Source organism: Podarcis raffonei, chromosome 14 (genome assembly GCF_027172205.1).
Source record: "Podarcis raffonei isolate rPodRaf1 chromosome 14, rPodRaf1.pri, whole genome shotgun sequence".
In the NCBI taxonomy this organism is placed as follows: domain Eukaryota; kingdom Metazoa; phylum Chordata; class Lepidosauria; order Squamata; family Lacertidae; genus Podarcis; species Podarcis raffonei.
In genome coordinates this window covers 13669829-13691882 of record NC_070615.1, presented here as the reverse complement: position 1 = coordinate 13691882, position 22054 = coordinate 13669829, and the positions used below count along the sequence as shown (strand labels likewise).

The following is a 22054-nucleotide window of genomic DNA, read 5'->3' as shown; positions in this document are numbered from 1 at the left end:
GTCAAGAGAGTCAGTGTGTGCATAAACTCTACGTAGATGTTAACCTGATCATCTTTTGCTTGAGGAGAGGGCCTGCCACTACAGTGCCAATTCTCTTTCTTTCCGTTACATGTATATTTCATGCATATAGCTTGAACAGCTGCATAGGACTGCATAGGACTTAATGCACAGACTATCATTGCAACCTGTGGCACTTCTACATTTTAATACCTGCTGTGGATACCCTAGGGCAGGCATAGGCAGACTTGGCCCTCCAGATGTTTTGAGACTACAATTCCCATCATCCCTGACCACTGGTCCTGTTAGCTAGGGATGATAGGATGCCTGCCCTAGGCCTAGTATAATATACACCAGTATTTTTTACAAGTGTCACAGAACCAGATACAATTCAGTATGTGTTCATTGCAGTGCAATTCTATAAATGTCTTCCCGGAAGTGAGCACCATTGATTTCAATGGGGTTTACTCCTGGGTCAGTGTGTTTGGATTACAGCAGTAGAAATGCTTGGACATAGGGCACTACTATAATCCTTTCCGGCTAGTCTCAGGGACATGAGAATACAGTGGTACCTTGGGTTACATACGCTTCAGGTTACATATACTTCAGATTACAGACTCTGCTAACCCAGAAATAGTACCTCAGGTTAAGAACGTTGCTTCAGGATGAGAACAGAAATCGTGCTCCGGCAGCGTGGCGGCAGCAGGAGGCCCCATTAGCTAAAGTGGTGCTTCAGGTTAAGAACAGTTTCAGGTTAAGGATGGACCTCCGGAACGAATTAAGTACTTAACCCAAGGTACCATTGTATCCAATCTATTCCTATTTGGGACAAATCTTTGGGAGCATAACACTTGTAAGCAACAACTCTTGGTTCTATGTTTCGTACTGTGTTGTTTTTGTAATAGAATTTGGAAACCAAAATAAGATTTAAAAGTTAGCGTGCACTCGATCTGGCTGTTATCCTTTTCTTAGTACACAGTTCATGATTTTACTAAATCGTTTGGTTTGGTTTCTCTCATGTTCTGTCTTGCTGATAGTAGTTTTGGGACCTTTACGGGATAACAAAGTTGGGATCTGTACCTTGTTGGATAGCTACATTAAGCCTTGAAAGCAGCTAGACAAAACTGCTAGGGTTAGAAGGCATCTGAAATTGTGGGGCTAACTGGATAAGGCTGATTTTATCTTGATGATTAGCCTTTCTACTTTGTCAATACATACAATCCCTTTCTGTTCTGTGGGTGAAGGAAGGGCCTCAGATGCTTAAAATCGAATCTTCAACAGCATTCTTGTTCACTTACATCAGCCCACCTCCTTGCTCCCAGCCTCATTTGGAGAAACAATAAACAAAGTGGGCCAGTGTTCGTTGCAAGATTGCCTCTCCTCCTCAACAAAATTCTTTTTCTAGATGGTCTAGAAGACCGCAGGCTCCAGGGCTGGCAAGTTCCTTGACACCCAAAAGAACTTCAGATGCTTTTAGCATGAAATGGCTGTTTTCATGCAGTTTCAGGGCAATAAAAGTAACAAATTCCTCATATGCTGGATAAAATCAAATTGGTTTTACGATTTCCACCTCTGTCAGGCTCAGTCCAACACTATATAGACAACACTATATAGACCTCTGTCAGGCTCAGTCCAACACTATATAGACAATTTAAACAGCTGGGGGAGGGCAGAACAGAACTGTGTCAAGGCTTCAAGGCTAATCCATAAATGACTCAGAGAGGATCACAACCCCCACCTGACCTAGAGACAACAGGGTGTGTGTGTGTGTGTGTGTACACATTCAAGGTTTCCCAAAGTAACCAACACATCAGCTTCTATGTATGTATGCATGTGTCTGTTTGTCTGTCTGTCTGTCTAATTTTGTAATTTTGCAATTTTGCAAAATTTTGTAATTTTGCAATTACAAAAAGAAAACAATACAAAACAGTTAGAGTTGCCCTTGGTAATTGCAATATTATTGTTCTTGCCTGAAAGTGATACCAGTTGACACAAAATAGAGCAGTGGTAAAACAAGCTGTGTTTCCTTAGCTGATCAATGGGATACATTGCTATATCTTAATAGAGAAGTACAGAGAGGAATTTAGTGGCAGTTTCTCTTCTTTTCTTTTTTAAAGTTGCTTTTCATGAAGGGCTTATCCACATGTAGTTTTTGCCCCACTCTTTCCAGGCACAGGTCTGGAATGCTTCAAAAGCTGTGTCTGAGCACTCTTCTTTATTTTTTGGTCCTGGAGCTTTCCCTGCGAAAACCAGCACTCTTTACAGCTGAAGGGCAACAGACGACAAGCCCTAAGTCCATATGTGTCAGTAAAGGAATTCCATTTCTCTAGACAATCAGGAGTTTCACATCACCTGAGATCTTTGCACAAAGCTCTGCTCCACATTCTGCCATTCTCTGAGATTAGGGCGGTAGGATGTGGACAGAGCCTTCTTGGTGGTGGTGGGACTTATGTGTTGGAACTGCATTCCCTAAGAGGTGGATTTAGTTATTTTGTTAGATTTCTCACTAAAAAGTCCCAGGGTGAGTTGCAACAATATTAAAATAAATGGTGAAAACTAACCTCTCCTATCAGGCTTTCTGTGAAGACAAAGCTACTGTTTTTATCCCTTGATTGCTGGTGCTTATTCATTTTTACAGTGATATCTTTTGATCACGTTGCTTGTGGGGACAGCTTCAGGGTTTGAGGTGGCCCCTGTGCAAAGTGCCCTCTGGTGGGAACCATCTATATCAGTGGCCCTTTTTTAGTTTACTTTGTGGCACTGCTGGATGACTGGGGCCAGGAGCTACCATTTTGATTTTCTACACTGCCCTAATGTAGGGTTGCCATACGTCCAGAATTTTCCGGACATATATGGAATACTGCAGCCGCCGCAAGCAATGTCTGGCTGGAAATTGACAAAATGTCTGGGGAAATTTGGACATATGGCAGCTGATGTTGGGCAGTGTCGTTTTTGCCAATTTCCCTCAGAAATAGCTCAAAAACGTCCAATTTCTTTGCGATTTTGCAACATCTTTGGATTTTCAATTTTTTGAAACATGGCAACCCTACCCTAATGTAATACCACTTCATGGCATTGTGAACCCAGAAACTTTTTCAAAGGGGTCCACAGGGGCCCTGGCAGTACCCAAGGAACCCAAGTGCTGATGGCAGGATGGCTTGATTGTACTTCTGTTGCCTTTTTTATTGCTTTATGCTGTACTTTTAACTATTCTTTATACAACAACACTTTGGCAGCCAGGCATCCAAAAAGCAACATAAATGTTGACATAGCATCTTTAGTAGATACCTTCTGCATTGTTAGGCGGGCCTTTATGTTAAAAAGCAAATACTTTGGTATTATTGGTGCAGTGCTACGATTCACTACCTGATGACTGGTATACATGGCATTGTGATTGAATGAACTGCTCCCAGGAGGTTAAAGATGAACCAGAGGTTGTGTCTGTGCTGATTTTTTGATTTTCTTTTAAGATCACGGGTACCAAAGCAACTCAGATTCCATGCCAGGAAAAGCAGTACCCTGCAATCTATATAAATTAAACACGTTTGCATATTTTATCTTTATTTTTGGATCACTTGGCTTCTGCTAGTTATAACTGCCTCGGTCCCCTGCAAACCTTATGTAGCCAGCCCTCTGCTTTCTGAAATATCACTGTGCATAGCTTACATTTCTAAGCCTGTAGTTCCTGAAGCCATGAGAGCTAGAAATGGCATAACAGCCCTATAAAATAGGCCAGTATTACCTCAGGATCACAGAAAGGAGAGAGAAAGAGAGAGGCGTCTTACTGAGAGGAGAGATTTGAACTCAAGACTGCCTAGTTCGTGGTTCGGTCTTTACGTTAGGTCTCTTGAGATGGCCAAAATTCCTTAATAGGGTAAAGGTTTTGGGCTATTCAGCAAAGCATTTTCCACTGGACAATATAAATAATGGGGACCACTTGGTAATAAACTTTGACCTCCCACTGGGGGGAAAATTACTGGAGTGGGTAGCTGTTCCTGAAGTCCTGCTATTTTTTTCACATTCAAGAATGAGAACCCTTGTTATTGTATTTGCTTTGGACTTATTCATTCTACCCAGAGGGTCTTTGGGCAAAGCAGCTGAGCATTCATTTATTGCCAAATTTCAGTTTGCCCCTCATTCCCCCCCCCCATTTCATTCATCTTCTCAGTGTGCTTTCCTTACATAAGAGGCCAGTCTGTTTTATTCACTGTTGGCCCCTTGTATATGCTTGGAAGAGGAGTTCCTGCATCCTTATAAAGGCCAATTTAGTAGCTAGGAGCTTGGCAAGAACTTTTTCTCTGATTAATTGTTCGCGAGAAGGGAGTTGAAATGAATTTAAAATAATAATAATTTACTTATATGCTGCTGTCCTGCTGCAAGGACTGAGAATGGCATACAGAACATAACCATAAAATCATACTATACAATCAATTAAAAAATGCAAGTAAAACAGTTTCTAAGAGCAATATCAAAATGCAATCAGCTCTTAAAGCTAAGAAAAACACAAACATAGCAGCAGCAGCAAAGTTAAAAGTTGTTATATAGTAAATCTGCTACAAGCAACAATAGAGTCCACTGAAATAAAAGTGTATTCAGTTTCTGGTAAAAGACAGTGAGGGAGCCTGGTGAATATCATTTTGGAGGACAGTATAATGTCGTGACAGCATCACCAAGAACGCTCTGGTGGAATCTACACAAATATAAAAACCCCTTTCCCCAATTTTATTTGTATTGGTCATTGAAACTCTGGCCAATGTAATTAGAGAAGATGGAAATATAAAAGGAATAAGCAATAAAGGAAAAGAGAAAATGAGCTTATTTGCAGATGACACCTTACTGACAATTGAAAATCTGTGGGAAAATATGCAGGTGTTAGAGGCACATTTGGGAAAAAAATGGAGAAATAACAGGGTTGCAAATTAATTGGTCCAAATCAGAGATGATGATATTTAACTACGATGAAGATGAAAAGTGAATTTTTTTGAAGGAAATAAAAAAAGACATAAAATTAAGAAATATCATAAAGTACTTGGGAATAAATATAACAAGAAATTTAGAACAGAATTTTAACAATTTAAAGAAGGAAATTAAGGAAAAGCTGGATGAATATAAGAAAAAAGCTTTCAAGCTTTTTTTAAAAAAAGAGCGTTTTAAAAAATACATTGAATTTTCCATAAGGCTCACCATTGCCATCTTGTGTCACATTGTATATTGCACTTAAAACGTTTTATTTGCAATTGTATACCTGAATCCTCTGTTTCTTGTGCTCACAAGCAGGGGTTGGACTAGATGACCCATGAGGTCCCTTCCAACTCAACAGTTCTATGATTCTATGCCAAATCTCCTGAGGTGTCACAAAGAGCAGGGCCTCTGACATTTATCCTAATTCCCGGACAAACCTATATGGGAACAAGTAGTTCTCTAGGTTACCTGTTTCTAGCTGCTGAGGGCTTTAAAGGCTAGAGCATGGGTAGGCAAACTAGGGGCTGGATCCAGCCCAGTCGCCTGCTAAATCCGGCCTGTGGACGGTCCAGGAATCAGCGTGTTTTTACAAGAGTAGAATGTGTCCTTTTGTTTAAAATGCACCTCTGGGTTATTTGTGGGGCATAGGAATTCGTTCACCCCCCCCATATAGTCCGCCCCCCCCACATGGTCTGAGGGACAGTGGACCGGCCCCCTGCTGGAAAAGTTTGCTGACCCCTGGGCTAGAGTCAGCACTTTGAACAGCCCAGAAGCATAATGGTAAAGGGACCCCTGACTATTAGGTCCAGTCGTGGCCGACTCTGGAGTTGCGGTGCTCATCTCGCTTTATTGGCCGAGGGAGCCGGCGTACAGCTTCCAGGTCATGTGGCCAGCATGACTAAGCCGCTTCTGGCAAAACCAGAGCAGCGCACGGAAACGCTGTTTACCTTCCCACCAGAGTGGTACCTATTTATCTACTTGTACTTTGATGTGCTTTCGAACTGCTAGGTTGGCAGGAGCAAGGACCGAAAAGCTCTATAACTTTGGAATAATCCCTCACAAAAGCTCAACAACTTTTGGGTAACATCCTAAAAAAAGCTCATCAACTCCAATCCTAAAAAGAAATGTCAGCACTCATGTTCACTTCATCAAATCCGGCCCTCTTTGAAAAAAGTTGGGCACTCCTGATCTACTGCAAATCACTCAGAGATCTACCAAGATATCCCAAACTGGACTGCAAGAAAAGCTATTCCACTCAAACACTCACCCTTTGGATTCACAGAGTCAGTGGCCTTTGGCAAGGCTAACTCCTTTTCTCCTTGCATAACTGTAATGAGGATAATTAAATGGTACATTGCATGCCAAAACAGAGATTCTGACTGATCTTATATCAGTGGTTTCGTTGTTGAACCATGGCGGCATCAAGAAGGGGAATGCAGCTTGTCATTTGACTATATGGTGTGTAATTTGTCTGTCTTTGATGTAGGTCATTAAGCGTGCAAGTGCTTTATTAGCCATCTGCTTCCCTCCCCTCCCTTCCCCCATCTGGACACAGAATCTTTAAAAGAGACATTCACTTAAATTTGGTTGGAAAGGAAATCTTATTAGAAGTTTAGGGTGTTCCCCTCTCCCATTTCTACCCTGCCTTGCAACAAATATTTAAGGCAGCTTGAAATCAATCACATTTTCAAAATCTTCACAGAAACCCTGCAAGGTTGGTTATACAGATAGATTGTGGTTTGTTCTCTAGGCTGTCTATCGAGCTGCTTGATTAAACAAAGATTTGAGGCTGGAGATCCTGCATCCAGTTCTGCCATGCTTGCTACTAAACAACCATGGCTTTGTGAAAAGTAATATACGGTGAAATCCATCCCAAACTGGAAGTATTTTCATAGAATCATAGAACTGTAGAGTCGGAAGGGTCTCAGCCCCCCACAATGCAGGAATCTCAACGAGATCATACATGACAGGTGGCCATCCAACCTCTGCTTAAAAACATCCAAGGAAAGAAAGTTCAGCACCTCCTGTGGGAGTCTCTTCCAGTGTCAAACAAGCTCTTATGGTCAGAAAGTTCTTCCTGATGTTTAGTTGAATTCTCCTTTCTTGTAACTTGAATCCATCTGTTTGGGTCCTAGCCTCCAGAGCAGGAGAAAACAAGCCTATTCCATCCTCCATATGACAGCCCGTAAGATATTTGAAGATGGCTATTATATCTCCTCTCAGTCTCCTCTTTACCAATCTAAACTTACCCAGGTCCTTCAACCATTCCTCATAAGGCTTGGTCTCCTAACCCTTGGTTATCTTGGTCACCCTCCTCTGCATACACTCCAGCTTGTCAATATCCTTCTTAAATTATGGTGCCCAGAAATGGACAAAATATTCCAGGAGTAAGGAAATGAATGCTTATCCCTTTCTTCAGATGGGTGGCTGTTGCTACAAATCATACATTTATGTATTTATTTTTTCATAAACTGTATATGCTGCAGAAAAACATCTCAGAGACGTTTCTAACAAGGAGTGAAATCCCCAGAATTACAACAAAGGTAGCTATGTAGCTTTGATTTTTATATGATAAGCAGAGACAGAGTACAAAGTAAACACACAACTGCTTTAACACCACACTGCGTCACTACAAAAGCGCAACCAGTTTGGGAGAGGATAAAGTTTGCAAAGTGGAGTGGAGGAATTTGTTTTAATGTTCCTTCGCATGACTTGGACCAGCTGTCTTCCTTGTTTCCTTACCCCCTACTGCAGCTCCTGGTTGCTTGCAAGAGGCAGGGGGCAAGCTCAGTGGCTGCAGCGACTAGTTTCTTTAGCACTGGCACTTGGGACAAATGTCCCACTCGCCTGAAGGCCGGCCGGCCATACCCTTGTAAGTTACTAACAATTATTTTCTGAAAGGTGGTTGTGCTGAAGCCAAAAAAAGGGGGACTTAAATATTGAAAATAAGTATTCACTGTCTGAAGCTGAAGCTAAGGCTGCATAAATAAACCACATTGCTCAATCATCAACTGTCTGTGCTATTTGTTCTTTCTCAAAGGGAAGCAATAAGTCGGCTGTGTGAAGCTGTACCAGGAACGCAAGGAGGCATAAAAAAGAGGAAGGTAAATATGAAACTCCTGGAAATTTACCATTTACTAGTACTTGCTTGTTTTAATATATTTAAGTTGAGCAGGCATCGAGCAAGCAGACACAGGCTAATCCCAAAGCAGCAGCATTTCTAAAGCAACAGCAATACACCCAAAGGTGTAAGACTCCTCGTACTTGCTGCTTTCAGAAACTTGTTGTTGTTTAGTCGTGTCCAACTCTTCGTGACCCCATGGACCAGATCACTCCAGGCACTCCTGTCTTCCACTGCCTCCCGCAGTTTGGTCAAACTCATGTTGGTAGCTTTGAGAACACTGTCCAACCATCTCGTCCTCTGTCGTCCCCTTCTCCTTGTGCCCTTAATCTTTCCCAACATCAGGGTCTTTTCCAGGGAGTCTTCTCTTCTCATGAGGTGGCCAAAGTATTGGAGCCTCAGCTTCACAATCTGTCCTTCCAGCGAGCACTCAGGGCCGATTTCCTTAAGAATGGAGAGGTTTGATCTTCTTGCAGACCATGGGACTCTCAAGAGTCTCCTCCAAGCACCATAATTCAAAAGCATCAATTCTTCGGTGATCAGCCTTCTTTATGGTCCAGCTCTCACATCCATACATCACTACTGGGAAAACCCATGGCTTTAACTATACGGACCTTTGTTGGCAAGGTGATGTCTCTGCTTTTTAAGATGCTATTTAGGTTTGTCATTGCTTTTCTCCCAAGAAGCTGGCATCTTTTAATTTCATGACTGCTGTCACCATCTGCAGTCATCATGGAGCCCAAGAAAGTAAAATCTCTCACTGCCTCCATGGCTTATTCTTTTCCTAGCCAATTCAGCTCCCTCTTGGGCAAGTGGATGTGTACATTCTAGCAAATAGGAATAGTTGCTATCAGTGAAAGACGTATTGTTTTATATGCCATGCTGCATACAAACCTAGAGAGAAAGGGCCATTTTCTTTATATTTGTTTATTTATTTTACAAGCAATTAAACACTAAAATATTGTGTAACAATGGCTGTAACTATACGAACATATCTGTGCTTCTAATGAGATGGGCAATTACCGTATTTTTCGCTCTAGAAGACGCACCAGACCACAAGACGCACCTAGTTTTTGGAGGAGGAAAACAAGGAAAAAAATATTCTGAATCTCAGAAGCCAAAACAGCAAGAGGGATCGCTGCGCAGTGAAAGCAGCAATCCCTCTTGCTGTTCTGGCTTTCTGGGATAGCTGCGCAGCCTGCATTCGCTCCATAAGACGCACACACATTTCCCCTTACTTTTTGGGAGGGAAAAAGTGAGTCTTATAGAGCAATAAATACGGTAATCAAGGAACATCCACAATGAAGGTAAACCGTCTTGAACAACAGCGTTTGCATTTACTTTAAAGTGCTTGTTATTTGATTAGCAGCCACTAGCAATGCTGAACTATTTCACCAGCATTTTATGCCAGGCATCCCTGTAGAGGGAAGAAAAAAAGGAGAGTAATACACAGCCTGAGTTTCTTCCCCTACATGCCACTGGCAACTAAATTCAATGTTAATACTAGAAATATCAATGACAACTACATTGGGACTGGACCACTTTGGCTATCCCACGTGTCCTCATTGCAGATGGAAGAGGTTTGTCTGCTCAGCTATCCAGACCTCCCCAGGTAGCTTGGGCCCCAAAAGAAGTCGTCCTCAGCTCTCTCCTCCAACACTATGGCAATCACCTCTTCCATCTTTCACAAACACCCCAGTAGTATTTGTAGCTCGGCTACTTCTAAAGCAAGTGTGGAGAATCTGCCGCCCTCCAGATGTTGTAGGACTACAGCTCCCATCAGCCCCAGCCAGCATAGCCAATGGTCAGCAATGATGGAAGTTGTAGTCCAACAACATCTAAAGGTTTCCCCCCCTCTGTTGTCAAGGAAGGGCAGAACTCTAATTTGTTTCATCTTTATATTTGCATCTTGACCTTTCCTTCATCTGCTGAGCTGGCCTCAGTAGCCTCTACTGCAGTTGAATATGCAGCACTACACAGATTGCGTTTGGCTTTGTAGAGAGGGGGCCACAATACCTTCCATATTGTTGTGCCTTCCCAGTTTGTCCCTGGGTACCACTGAGCCCCTACGTATGTTACAGGCGGCTAGAAATTCTATTTTTGCTACACTGGAATCGCAACGTTTTGAGTACCTTAAAGTCCCCCTTTCCATGTACCATAAACAGCATAGTTGCTACTTGCCACCAACTTCATGGCTGCTTTCATGCTAGTTCAGATCCTTGTAAGTTCCCCCAGTTGTTCCTTTAATGCAGTGGTGGCCAAACTTGGCCCTCCAGCTGTTTTGGGACTACAACTCCCATCATCCCTAGCTAACAGGACTAGTGGTCAGGGATGATGGGAATTGTAGTCCCAAAACAGCTGGAGGTCCAAGTTTGGCCACCACTGCTTTAATGGTATGTCTTGCATCTCCCAAGGGTCCTGGTGTTATAATGAATACCTTGTAATAATTAATTCATTTCATTTCTCCTTGGTTACAAGTGAAATGTGAAGACTAACCTATAGGCATTTTCTTGTCTTTTTAGCCTCCAGCTAAATTTTTATCTCCAGTGCTTGGTAAAAGTAACCTTCAGTTTTCTGGCATGAATACAAAACTGACCATCTCAACAACCAGCCTCACTCTACTGAACATTGAGACCCAGCAGGTAAGCTGGCACATTATTTTACATCAGGGTGGGGAACTTCCAGGCCTCAATATATTTGTGGGCCACATCTCCTCTGCAAGCAGCCCTCCTTTTTCATGCCCTCCTTGAATGTTTTTGCCTGGCCAGAATTTGCCCTTGGGCTATAATCATGCCTCTGAATTACTGGTTGGAAGGCCGGTGCTTTTGTGTGGTTGAAACTAGCCTACTGTTGCTTAGCCCCCAGTCGTGCTACAATTCCCAGCACCAATAACAAACCACAGTTTCCAGGATTATTCTGAGGGGGAGGCATGTGTTTAAATGTATGATGTGTATACAGCCAATGTAACTTAGCCTGTAACTAAGCCTAAATGTGTATTCACTAAAACGACTATAGATTGCTTCTTTGTTCTTTCTATACAATGTAACTCACTGGTGATTTCTAGCTGCGTAGCACCTTAGCATAGTTAATTGTTTTTAATTGCTCCTAACCCCTTCTTTGAATTGTTATACTTACTGTTGTTCATTTGAGATTGTGAGCCACTTGGGACACCATTTGGGAAAGTGGCATACCAATAAACAGATGACGACAATGATGTTGTTGTGTTTTCCCCCCCAGATTATTGCGAATCACCACATGCAGTCCATTTCATTTGCTTCTGGAGGTGATCCTGTAAGTACAAACTTCTAAACTTCAAGAACCTGTTATAACACACTGTCTGTCAGTTGTCTCATTTCATATGTGACCCGTTTCCAAGTTAAATTGTTCCCTATCTTTCTAACTCTTCTGTGATTCTGATTAGGAGAAAAGGCTCATTTTAAATGATAACTGAGGGATTTGTTTCATTTGGAAAAGCTTGCAGTTTGCTTTTCCTTGACCATTAAAAACATAATACTTTGTTGTCACTCTGTTTTAGGCCATTTCCAGATGTTTATTCATTCATCCTGATTTGTTTGTGAGGAGATTAGACTAAGTTGGCTATTTAATGAGCGTTCATTCTGAAATTTTTTTTGCTGGGAGGTTAGATGATGTTGCATCAAAGCAAATGTTATCCTCCACTTGCCAGTGCATTTCCCCTTCACCTTTGTTATTGCAAAAAGCCTAATTTCTTGAAGAAATAGGTTTGTTGAGCAACTGACCGACTATAATTATGCAACCTGATTTTTGTCTCTGTTGAATCCTGCCCGAAAACAGCAACAGTTTGGAAGTATCCTTAAATATCCCTGCTTGCTTTCTTGTAAAGTGGGGTGGGGGGTAGGAGTCTGCTGTAAAATAGAATGACCACATTGTAGTGGCTTAAGCTCATTGAATAAAATTTCTTTCCTTTTTGGCTTCGTGTGTTTTAGGATACAACAGACTATGTCGCCTATGTTGCTAAAGACCCCGTTAATCAAAGAGGTAGGCGCAATCATTTCCAGTAATGCTGCACATATAAAAAATAATAATTTCCACTCACTTTCCATGTACTTCAAAATGCTGCCATGAGACGACCATACTTTGGAGGGAGACCCAGATACAAATGCTAGAATTGAAATGATATATAATAAAAAGTTAAAGGACCTCTGGACGGTTAAGTCAAGTCAAAGGCGACTATGGGGTGCGGCGCTCATCTCACTTTCAGGCCAAGGGAACCAGCATTTGTCCACAGACAGCTTTCCGGGTCATGTGGCCAGCATGACTAAACCACTTCTGGCGCAGCGGTACACCATGACGGAAACCAGAGTGCAGGGAAATGCCATTTACCTTCCCGCCACAGCTGTAGCTATTTATCTACTTGAACTGGCGTGCTTTCAAACTACGAGGTTGGCTGGAGCTGGACAGAGCAACAGGAGCTCACCCCGTTGTGGGGATTCAAACTGCCAACTTCCGATCGGCAAGCCCAAGAGGCTCAGTGATTTAGACCACAGCGCCACCCGCGTCCCAGTATATAATAAAGACATGCTAGTTTGGGGAAACCAGTGACTTTAAAGTTTTGTGATAACTTTAAACAGCAATTTAACACTGTTGTGGCAAACGGCAGGACTCTTTGGGCAACCTCACCCATGATGCCTGGTGATAAGGAGAGACCCCTTCCTCAGAACCAGGCAGAGCATGCCCATGCTGCCACTATGTCAGGAGCATGCAATCGTGAGGCAACAGGGAAGTGGCTGGGGAGGTGAGGGAAGAGGAGTTGTGGTTCAGAGGAGTTGTGAGGGAAGAGGAGTTGTGAGGGAAGGGTTCAGAGAAGGACAACCAAAATGATCAAGGGGATGAAATGACTTCCCCCCAGGAAGAAAGTTTGAGTGTTTTGGATGGTTTTAAAAGAAAATTAGGTCCAGAACCGAGGGCCTTCTAGCGGTTCCCTCACTGCGAGAAGCCAAGTTACAGGGAACCAGGCAGAGGGCCTTCTTGGTAGTGGCACCCACCCTGTGGAACGCCCTCCCACCAGATGTCAAAGAGAACAACAACTACCAGACTTTTAAAAAGACGTCTGAAGGCAGCCCTGTTTAGGGAAGCTTTTAATGTTTGATGCATTACTGTATTTTAATATTTTGTTGGAAGCCGCCCAGAGTGACTGGGGGAGCCCAGCCAGATGGGTGGGGTATAAATAATAAATTATTATTATTATTATTATTATTATTATTAAAGATAAGGCCATCAATGACTATTAGCTTTGATGGCGATGCTCTGCCTCCATAGTCAGAGGCAATAATTCCTCTGAAATCCAGTTGCTGGAAACATCATGAGGGAAGAATGCTCAGGTCCTGCTTGCAAGTTTTCCACAGGCATCTGGTCAGCCCCTGTGAGAACATAATGCTGGGCTAGATGGGCCATTGGCCTGATCCAGCAGGCTCTTCTTATATTGTTATTTATGTTCCTGGAAATTAGCAAGGCAACAGAAAATATAATAAGGTGACTATGCAAATCAATGTTTACATTTGCACCTGGAGTACTGTCTAAATGACTCCAATGATTCCAAATATATCAGACGTGGAAGTGAGACATCCAAAACAGTTTGTCGCATAATACCCAGGACGGAATACCTCCTGTCCTGAAGAAAAGCTAAAAGAATTAAAAGAGGGGAAAATACCAAACACGTGGAAAGAAGCTTACATCACTTTAATTCCAAAAAAAGACACTGACGGCTTTGAGGTTAAAAATTACAGACCCATTTCATTATTGAACAATGATTATAAGTTATTCGCAGATGTGTTGGCTGAGAGATTAAAAAGACTCTTAAACAAAATAATTCATAAAGACCAAGCCGGGTTTTTACTGGGAAGGCAGCTAAAGGATAATGTTAGAAATGTAGTAGACATTATCAAATATCTAGAAAACAGAATTGACAAACTAGCTGCATTGATTTTCATCGATGCAGAAAAAGCGTTCGATAATGTCTCCTGGCGATTTATGAAAGAAATTTTTTTAAAAATGGGAATTGGAGAAGGGTTTATAAAAGGTACAGAAGCCATTTATCATAAAAGAATTAACAGTGCAATTCTATGCAAGCTAACTCAGAAGTCACTCTGTATTCAATGGTGCTAACTTCCGGATGAGTGTGCACAGCACTGTGGCTTAAATCTTGAACATAGTAGAATTTACTCCCGAAAGTCTGAAGTAACGATTAAAACCCTTATCTCCCTAAAAGTATTCTCCAGTATACCTCCAGAGCCAATGTCTGTACTTGGCCTGAGGAAAGATGAACTATGAAATTCACAAGGAAACCACTGCCTCAAAGAATTAAGCAAGCTCTAAAGAGCAAACAGATATCAGTAGAGAATGATGTTTGCAATTGCCAGCTGATTATTCCAAGCTCCACTTCCATCTTCTGCCATTTTGTTAGTGGCTCCACCTCTGCACTGCTATTTTGTAATTGGTGGGCTTAAGGAAATTTCAACCCTCTCAACAGATTCCCGTTGGAAAGTTTGAGAACTTAGGTTAGATTTGATTCCTTTGTTGTACTACTCTGGAAACTGTTCTAGATAGATAGATAGATAGATAGATAGATTCTTTATTGTCATTACACACGTGCAACATTGCACAAGTGCAACGAAATTGGATGCCATCCCTTAAAAACAACAAAAGCAAAACAACAACAACAACCAACTAACCACATTCCAGCCACACCCACACCCATCAATCTCCCAGGTCACACTATCGAGTTACAGCATTCAAAAGGGCCACAGCTCTCGGGTAAAAACTGTTTTTCAGTCTATTTGTCCTTGACTTGATGTTTCTATATCTCCTGCCAGAAGGCAGTAGTGCAAACAGACTGTATCCCGGGTGAGATGAATCCTGCAGGATGTTGTTTGCTTTCCTAAGACAACGGGAACCGTACAATTCTTCCAAAGATGGGAGAGGTTGACCAATAATCCTTTGTGCTGTGGTTATGACCTTCTGGAGCACCTTCCTCTCCCTAGCTGTACAACTGGAGAACCAAGCACAAATACAGTATGTAAGAATGCTCTCTATGGAGCCTCGGTAGAAGGACACCAGCAGTCTCTCACTCAGATTGTTCTTCTTTAAAAGTCTGAGGAAATAAATTCTCTGCTGGGCCTTCTTCACCAGAGCAGTGGTATTTGCGCTCCAAGTCATGCCCTGATCGATAGTTACTCCCAAAAACCTGAATTCCGCCACCCTCTCCACCCGTTCCCCATTGATATGCAAGGGCTGAATGTCCGCCTTTTTTTTCCTGTAATCCACCACTAATTCCTTGGTCTTAGCCGTATTAAGAGCCAGATTGTTCTCTCCACACCAAACACAGAGCCGCTCCACCTCGTCCCGATAGGCGGACTCATCCCCTCCTGAAATGAGCCCTACCACCGTAGTGTCATCAGCAAACTTGATGATTTTGTTGCTGGAATAGGTGGCTGTACAGTCATGCGTATAGAGAGCATAGAGCAGGGGACTCAACACACAACCCTGTGGTGAGCCGGTGTTAAGGCTAAGGGCTGTGGACATATGTGACCCTACTCTAACCCTCTGAGAACGTTCTGACAAAAAATCCAAAACCCAGAGACAGGTGGAGTTGGAGAGTCCAATCGCCTCTAGCTTGGACACCAGTCTATGGGGGAGGATAGTGTTAAAAGCTGAGCTAAAGTCCACAAACAGCAGCCTCACATAACTCCCCTTCTAACCTTCACTTCAATGGAACTTTTACCTGCACAGCACTCTTGATAATCAGACTCCTAAGCCTTTTAATATATGACAATGATTTATTTGTTTTCCACAACTTTTCTCTGTTTTTTTTTTTTTTAGCCTGCCATATACTGGAATGTCCCAGCGGAATAGCCCAGGAAGTCATAAATACCATAGGGCAAGCTTTTGAGCTCCGTTTCAAACAGTACTTGAAGAATCCATCCACTTTGATTGCTTCCAATGAAAGGTCAGCATGGTGCTGGGAAATAATGTGAATATACCTGCTATTTGCATGCTGATTTCAAGGGCCTTGCAGTGTATCTCTTTCTCTCTACATCTCTACTGTCCCATACCTTGTCATTCACCAAGAGAGCATTATGTCAGGGCTGGGAACACTCAGGCCTGGGAGCCAAATGAAGCTCTTCTCATTATCTTTTTTTTTTATATATAAATTTTTATTGGTTTTCCAACATAAATTAAACACATTACAATTCACAATACATAAACAAACAAACATATAAACACGTATAATTTCATAACCTCTTTTTCATAAACCTTATTTCACTGACTTCCCCATGCCTCCCTTTTCTGCATCCCTATTTTAAAATTTTCTTCAGCAACCCCTCACTTCAATTAACTTGTAACTCACTTTCTTTAATCCTTCTTCTCTTACCCAGTCATTTACAGCTGTAATTCTGTTTTTTTTCATTACCCTTGACATCTTAGCACTCATTAATTTTATAACAGTTCTTAAGGTAAACTTTGTATTTCTTCCAATCTTCTTCCACCGTCTCTTTTCCTTGGTCACGGATTCTGCCAGTCATCTCAGCCAGTCCCATGTAGTCTATCACCTTCGTCTGCCATTCTTCCAGCGTGGGTAGTTCTTGTGTCTTCCAATACTTCGCTAAAAGAACTCTTGCTGCTGTTGTAGCATACATAAAGAACATCCTATCTTTCCTTGACACCAATTGGCCTACCATGCCCAGGAGAAAAGCTTCTGGTTTCTTATGAAAGGTGCACTTAAGAACCTTCTTAATTTCATTATAGATCATTTCCCAGAAGACCTTAATCCTTGGGCACGTCCACCAAAGGTGGTAGAAAGTACCTTCAGTTTCATTACATTTCCAGCATTTATTATTGGGCAGATGATAGATTTTTGCAAGCTTGACTGGGGTCATGTACCACCTATAAATCATTTTCATAATATTCTCTCTTAAGGCATTACATGCCGTAAACTTTATACCGGTGGTCCATAACTGTTCCCAGTCAGCAAACATAATGTCATGACCAGAAGCTCTTCTCATTATCTAGCCCCAGGACACACTGCTTCCTATAACCAAGATGCAGTCCTAAAGGTAACCTAAAATAAAATCCCATAGAAAATAAAACTCCGAGGAAAAATCACAAATAGATTGTAAATTGTGCAGAAGAGCACACAGTTTAGTGGCAGAGTCCATGCTCAGTGTGTGGGTTCTAGGTTTGTGCAGGTTCTAGATTCAAGCCCAACATACTCCTGGTAATAGGATGTCCAGCAGCGCTGCTTTGAAACACTCCAGCCTGTAGACCTGATGCCAGTCACAGTAGCTAACACTGTGTTTGTTGGATTAGTGGTCTGGCTCTGTATAAGGCAGCATTTGCCAAAGTAGTGCCCTTCGCATGTTTGGGACTATTACCATCATGTTGGCTGGGGCTAATGAGAATTGTAGTCCAAAATATCTGGAGGACAACAGCTTGAGAAAGGCTGGTGGTATAAGGCATGACTTATGAATAAGTTGAGTGCTCCGCACTTATAGGTGAACAGATGTGAAATGTTGTCCATCTATTGCTCTGCAAATTGAATGGCTGCTTCTCCAGCCACGGTGAATTATATAATTAAATTCTTGAATTATATACCGGTACTCCTAACCAGACTACTTGAACTCTGTCTCTTTCCTGTTCCCGGCCGTTTATAAAATTATATTCTCATTATAAATTAAAAAGCAGGATTCAAGATTAGCTGCATTGCATTTTTACAGAAAAGACACAGCAAAGTTTGTTTGTTTTTTTTGCCCCTGGGGGGAGGGGGGTATCCAAACGGACGATTTTTCAGATTTCTTGGTTGCAATTACGATGTAATTCATTAATATTTTGCTGCAGTTCCAACTGCAGCAAAATGCTACATTTATTTATTTAAGATGTTTATCTGCCACTTTCAGAAGGACCTCACAAAGCAGTTCATAAAAGATTGTTTAAAACTTTGATTTAAAAAAATGTTACCATGACATTGAAAGACATGAATGGGGAACCATTGTCATCTTAAGGGCCACTTTCACTTCTGGGCAAACTTCCAAGAGCTACATGCCAGTGGTGGGAGGGGCAATGGATGCAAATTTTATTATTGTACAGTAAGCTACAGACATTGACACAAACCTCTCTGTCCTCCATCAGAACAAAAAGAGGCATTATTAGAATACCATATTTTCACCAGGCTAAAACACTTAGAGTAAAAAGCAGGTTGAGTGAAGGGTGTGGTCAGAGTGGGGATAGAGAGGCATAGTGGGCCATATTTGGCTCCCAGACCTGAGCTACACCACTCCTTTTGAAAGACTCCACCACAGAAAAGGCCCACTTAGAAGCTCTACAGTCTCAATTAAAAATTGCTGTATAGACCTGACTGAACTTTAAGAAAAGCCTGGGGAATCGCACCCTCTGTGCCATCATCTCAGACCACTCGGTGAGTGAGCATAACAGGGGCTTTTGGGTGGTGGTGCCAGATGTTTGGAATAACTTTCCTACGAAGTTCCCACGAAGCTATGATGTATATCTGTCATCACATTAAAACTTTTCCTTTCGGGGGGAGTTCTTTAAGGTTTAATTTTATGGCTGCTTGGCTTCTTTGTTTTAGATGTATTTCTTGCCTTTGTTTCTGTTGTGAAGCCATTCTGGGAGTTCCATTAGCAGAAGAGCAGAATCTATATAATAAATACATTGTCAATGCATTCACTGGTTGATTTAATTTAATGTAGTTTGAAACTACTTGCAGCTCATTTTATGAGACACATTCGAAAGTTGTGCATTTTGTAATGTTGATTAATTTTGAACAGAGAAGTGCTTAATCTTGGTGGATCCACGTGGAATATTCAGGATAAGGAAGATCATGAATACTATAATGAAATCCCAGGGAAAGAGCCTCCTGCGGGTGGACTATTAGATGCCAGGCTGAAAGTACCCACAGAACAAAGAACTAAGTGCCCTGTGCACTATGAACAGCAATATTGTCCAGTAAGTGTGTTTATTATTGATAGGACATTATTATTATTTAACATTATTTAGACTTCTTGATTGCTTGTTACTCAGAGTTTTCCAGGCAGCTTACAACACACTGAAAACATAGATGCATAATACCATAAAAAACAGAACAAGCAACTGCTGTAACAGTGAAAGGAAGCTTGGCAGCACACTAACAATAATGACACCATTTCAGTCTATCACATTCCTGGGGGGGAATGCAAGTATTCCCCTGGTGCTGAAAATAGGTCAATGATGGTACCAGGTGGACCATACTGGGGAGAGCATTCTGCAGATGGGGAGCCACAACTGAAAAGGCCCTTAACAACACACCTTGCACTGAAATTTGACTGTATGAGAAGAGATTTCTTTAATTCCCTAGAAATAACTAGAACAGACTTTCCCAAGTTGGTGTCACCCAAATGTTTTGGCTTATAGCTCCTCATTATCTCTGGCCATTGACCATACTGGCCGGGGCTGATGGGAGTTGTAGTTCAACAAGCTGGGGAAGGCTGCACTATGTCAAGAGTGACATTTGAGCTGAGCAAGACAGGTAAACTGTGAGACATTGCTCAGATAGAGAGATAGGACTTGGGAGGCTGTCTGAGGCCCAAGCGTTAACCTAGATAAGGAGAAATGCAGGTGTTGCAGTCCATATCATCTGGAGGGCACCCGATTGGAGAAGTCTGGGCTGGAGTCTCAAGCCAAGAAATCAGCAACGGGGGGAACCTTCTAGAGCAAGCCAGCAAAGATAAAAATGTCAGACTCTTGATATTTATACCTTACTTGACCAACCCAGAATCCAGTGGCGGACCTATATTTTTTGGGTCCTGAAGCTTGAACTGTCATGGGGCCACCTTCACAACCAGCCACAAGGTCTGGATAACCACTGTTGCCTTCTTCAGTGAGGTTGTTCCATGACAGATCACCACACCTTTACAACATCTGTGCTGCTGACTGTCCAACTTTGGGATTTTTGAAATATAAAGGTAAAGGAACCCCTGACCATTAGGTCCAGTTGTGGCCGACTCTGGGGTTGCGGCGCTCATCTCGCTTTATTGGCCAAGGGAGCCGGTGTACAGCTTCCGGGTCATGTGGCCAGCATGACTAAGCCGCTCTGGCGAACCAGAGCAGTGCACGGAAACGCCATTTACCTTCCCGCCGGAGTGGTACCTATTTATCTACTTGCACTTTGACGTGCTTTCGAACTGCTAGGTTGGCAGGAGCAGGGACCGAGCAACGGGAGCTCACCCCGTCGCGGGGATTCGAACCGCCAACCTTCTGATCGGCAAGTCCTAGGCTCTGTGGTTTAACCACAGCACCACAAAAAGTCCGTTTCAGTCCTGCCACTCCAGTTAGGTCTACAAGATCCAAAGTTTTTAAGCCATGTGGACTGAAGTTGCTTCTGGGGCCCTTCTAGGATTAGGGGCCCTGAAAGCTTAAGCTTCATTAGCTTTGTAGTAGATCCAACTGTTGCACTGTCTAAAGAAGTACCATACTTTCTTTCATCTTTCTTGGAACTTACAGCAGTCAGCCACTTTGGATGAGACTTTCTCTACTCCGTGCATAATTTTACAAACCATCCTCGAGTCCTCCCTGACCTTTTTTCATAAACTAAAAAGCCCCAAATGTTATACCCTTTCCTCATAAGGGAGTTGTTTCAACCACTTGATCAAATTGGTCGCCCTTTCCTGAACCTTTTCCAGCTTTTGCCGTGAGGACAGCACCAAAGATAGGTGACATGTAATTTGTTAGGCAAAACTATGTGTGTGTGTTTTCTACAAATGAGCTTCATAGGATTGGATTTGACTGGACATTAAAAAAGCAATGAACACCCTATATGATTAATTTCTGCTTCTTTCAGACTGGGAGCCCCAAATCCACAAATATTTATGAAAACTGCCCAGAGGAGAACAAGGCAGTAGGTAAGCCACCTGTGGATTCCCAAGACCTAAGTCACAAACTGCCCTCTTCATGGGGGAATGGAAAATGTAGAATCAAGCTCTGTTCTGCCTTTGGTCAAGCCTGCCTCTGCCTCTTCTTCTCCTTTGCTGAGGGTGTTTCAGAATTCCATTAGAAACAGGGGTGGAAATTGCCACAATTCACATGTCTGTCTGAGGTCAGTAATTGAGATAATGCAAGCAAATACGAGACATGATTCTTTGGGGGAAGTAATGAGCTTTTAATGTGTGCTTTACAGACAGAGAAACACTGCCTGGTTAACAGAGTGCTTCAGGATGGAGTGGGGAGGGGGGAAAGAGAGTTTCTTCAGCCTTCCACCTAGGTTGAATGAATGAGTGGTTGGCAAAGGGAACCGGGAGGGCTCTTTAGCTATGTCTTTCTGCATTAACTGTTGAGTGAAGTGGGGTGGAAAACTGAGGCAGGTACAGGCAGAAGAGGATGTATACTCATAGCTGTCAACCGTCCCTTATTTGGCAGGAAACTCCCTTATCCCAGTGCCGTGTCCCGCTGCTGTCCCTTATTGATGATGTCCCTTAAATTTCCCGGGTTTAAAAGGTAGCAGCTCCTCTCCCTCCCTCCCTGCCCGCCAGGGAGGCTCCATCTGTGTTGCTTGGCTGCATTGCTCACCCAATAAGGAGTCTAAGAACGACTGGGGGGTGGAGCTTGCATGCCTTGCGCCGATCAAATTGGCCGCATTGCCTGGGGACTCGCCTTTGCTCAGCACTTCCCAGCGGAGAGGTGAAGGTGGTTTTCCTTGCTGCATCCCCTTTGCCGGGTTGCTGCGCTGTGGGAACCACCACCTGAGGCTTCGTTTGGCTGCTGGCTGGGCTTTCTGCCTTTGGCTTGGAGGGGCTCAGAAGTTGAACATACCTGTGCTGGGAAAATCCCTTATTTTGGCTGCTGATCCCTTATTTTCGAGGCTGCTTGTCCCTTATTTTCAAATCTTTAAGTTGACAGCTATGTTTACACTCCTTGCCAAGAATGTGGCATGTGAACTAGGCGTTTGTT

The 22054-nt window shown here is 42.6% G+C and overlaps 1 protein-coding gene across 3 annotated transcripts in view; it reads left to right on the top strand.

Annotated features, from left to right (window-relative positions):
- SHC4 (SHC adaptor protein 4) overlaps positions 1 to 22054 on the top strand; it is a 60389-nt gene that overhangs the window by 24774 nt on the left and 13561 nt on the right. For all 3 annotated transcript variants that reach the window (XM_053364908.1, XM_053364906.1, XM_053364909.1), the window contains 7 exons: positions 8000 to 8063; positions 10603 to 10722; positions 11318 to 11371; positions 12046 to 12097; positions 15938 to 16064; positions 18901 to 19078; positions 20949 to 21009. In XM_053364908.1, coding sequence (XP_053220883.1) covers positions 8000 to 8063; positions 10603 to 10722; positions 11318 to 11371; positions 12046 to 12097; positions 15938 to 16064; positions 18901 to 19078; positions 20949 to 21009 — 656 coding nt within the window. The remainder of the gene's footprint in view (positions 1 to 7999; positions 8064 to 10602; positions 10723 to 11317; positions 11372 to 12045; positions 12098 to 15937; positions 16065 to 18900; positions 19079 to 20948; positions 21010 to 22054) is intronic.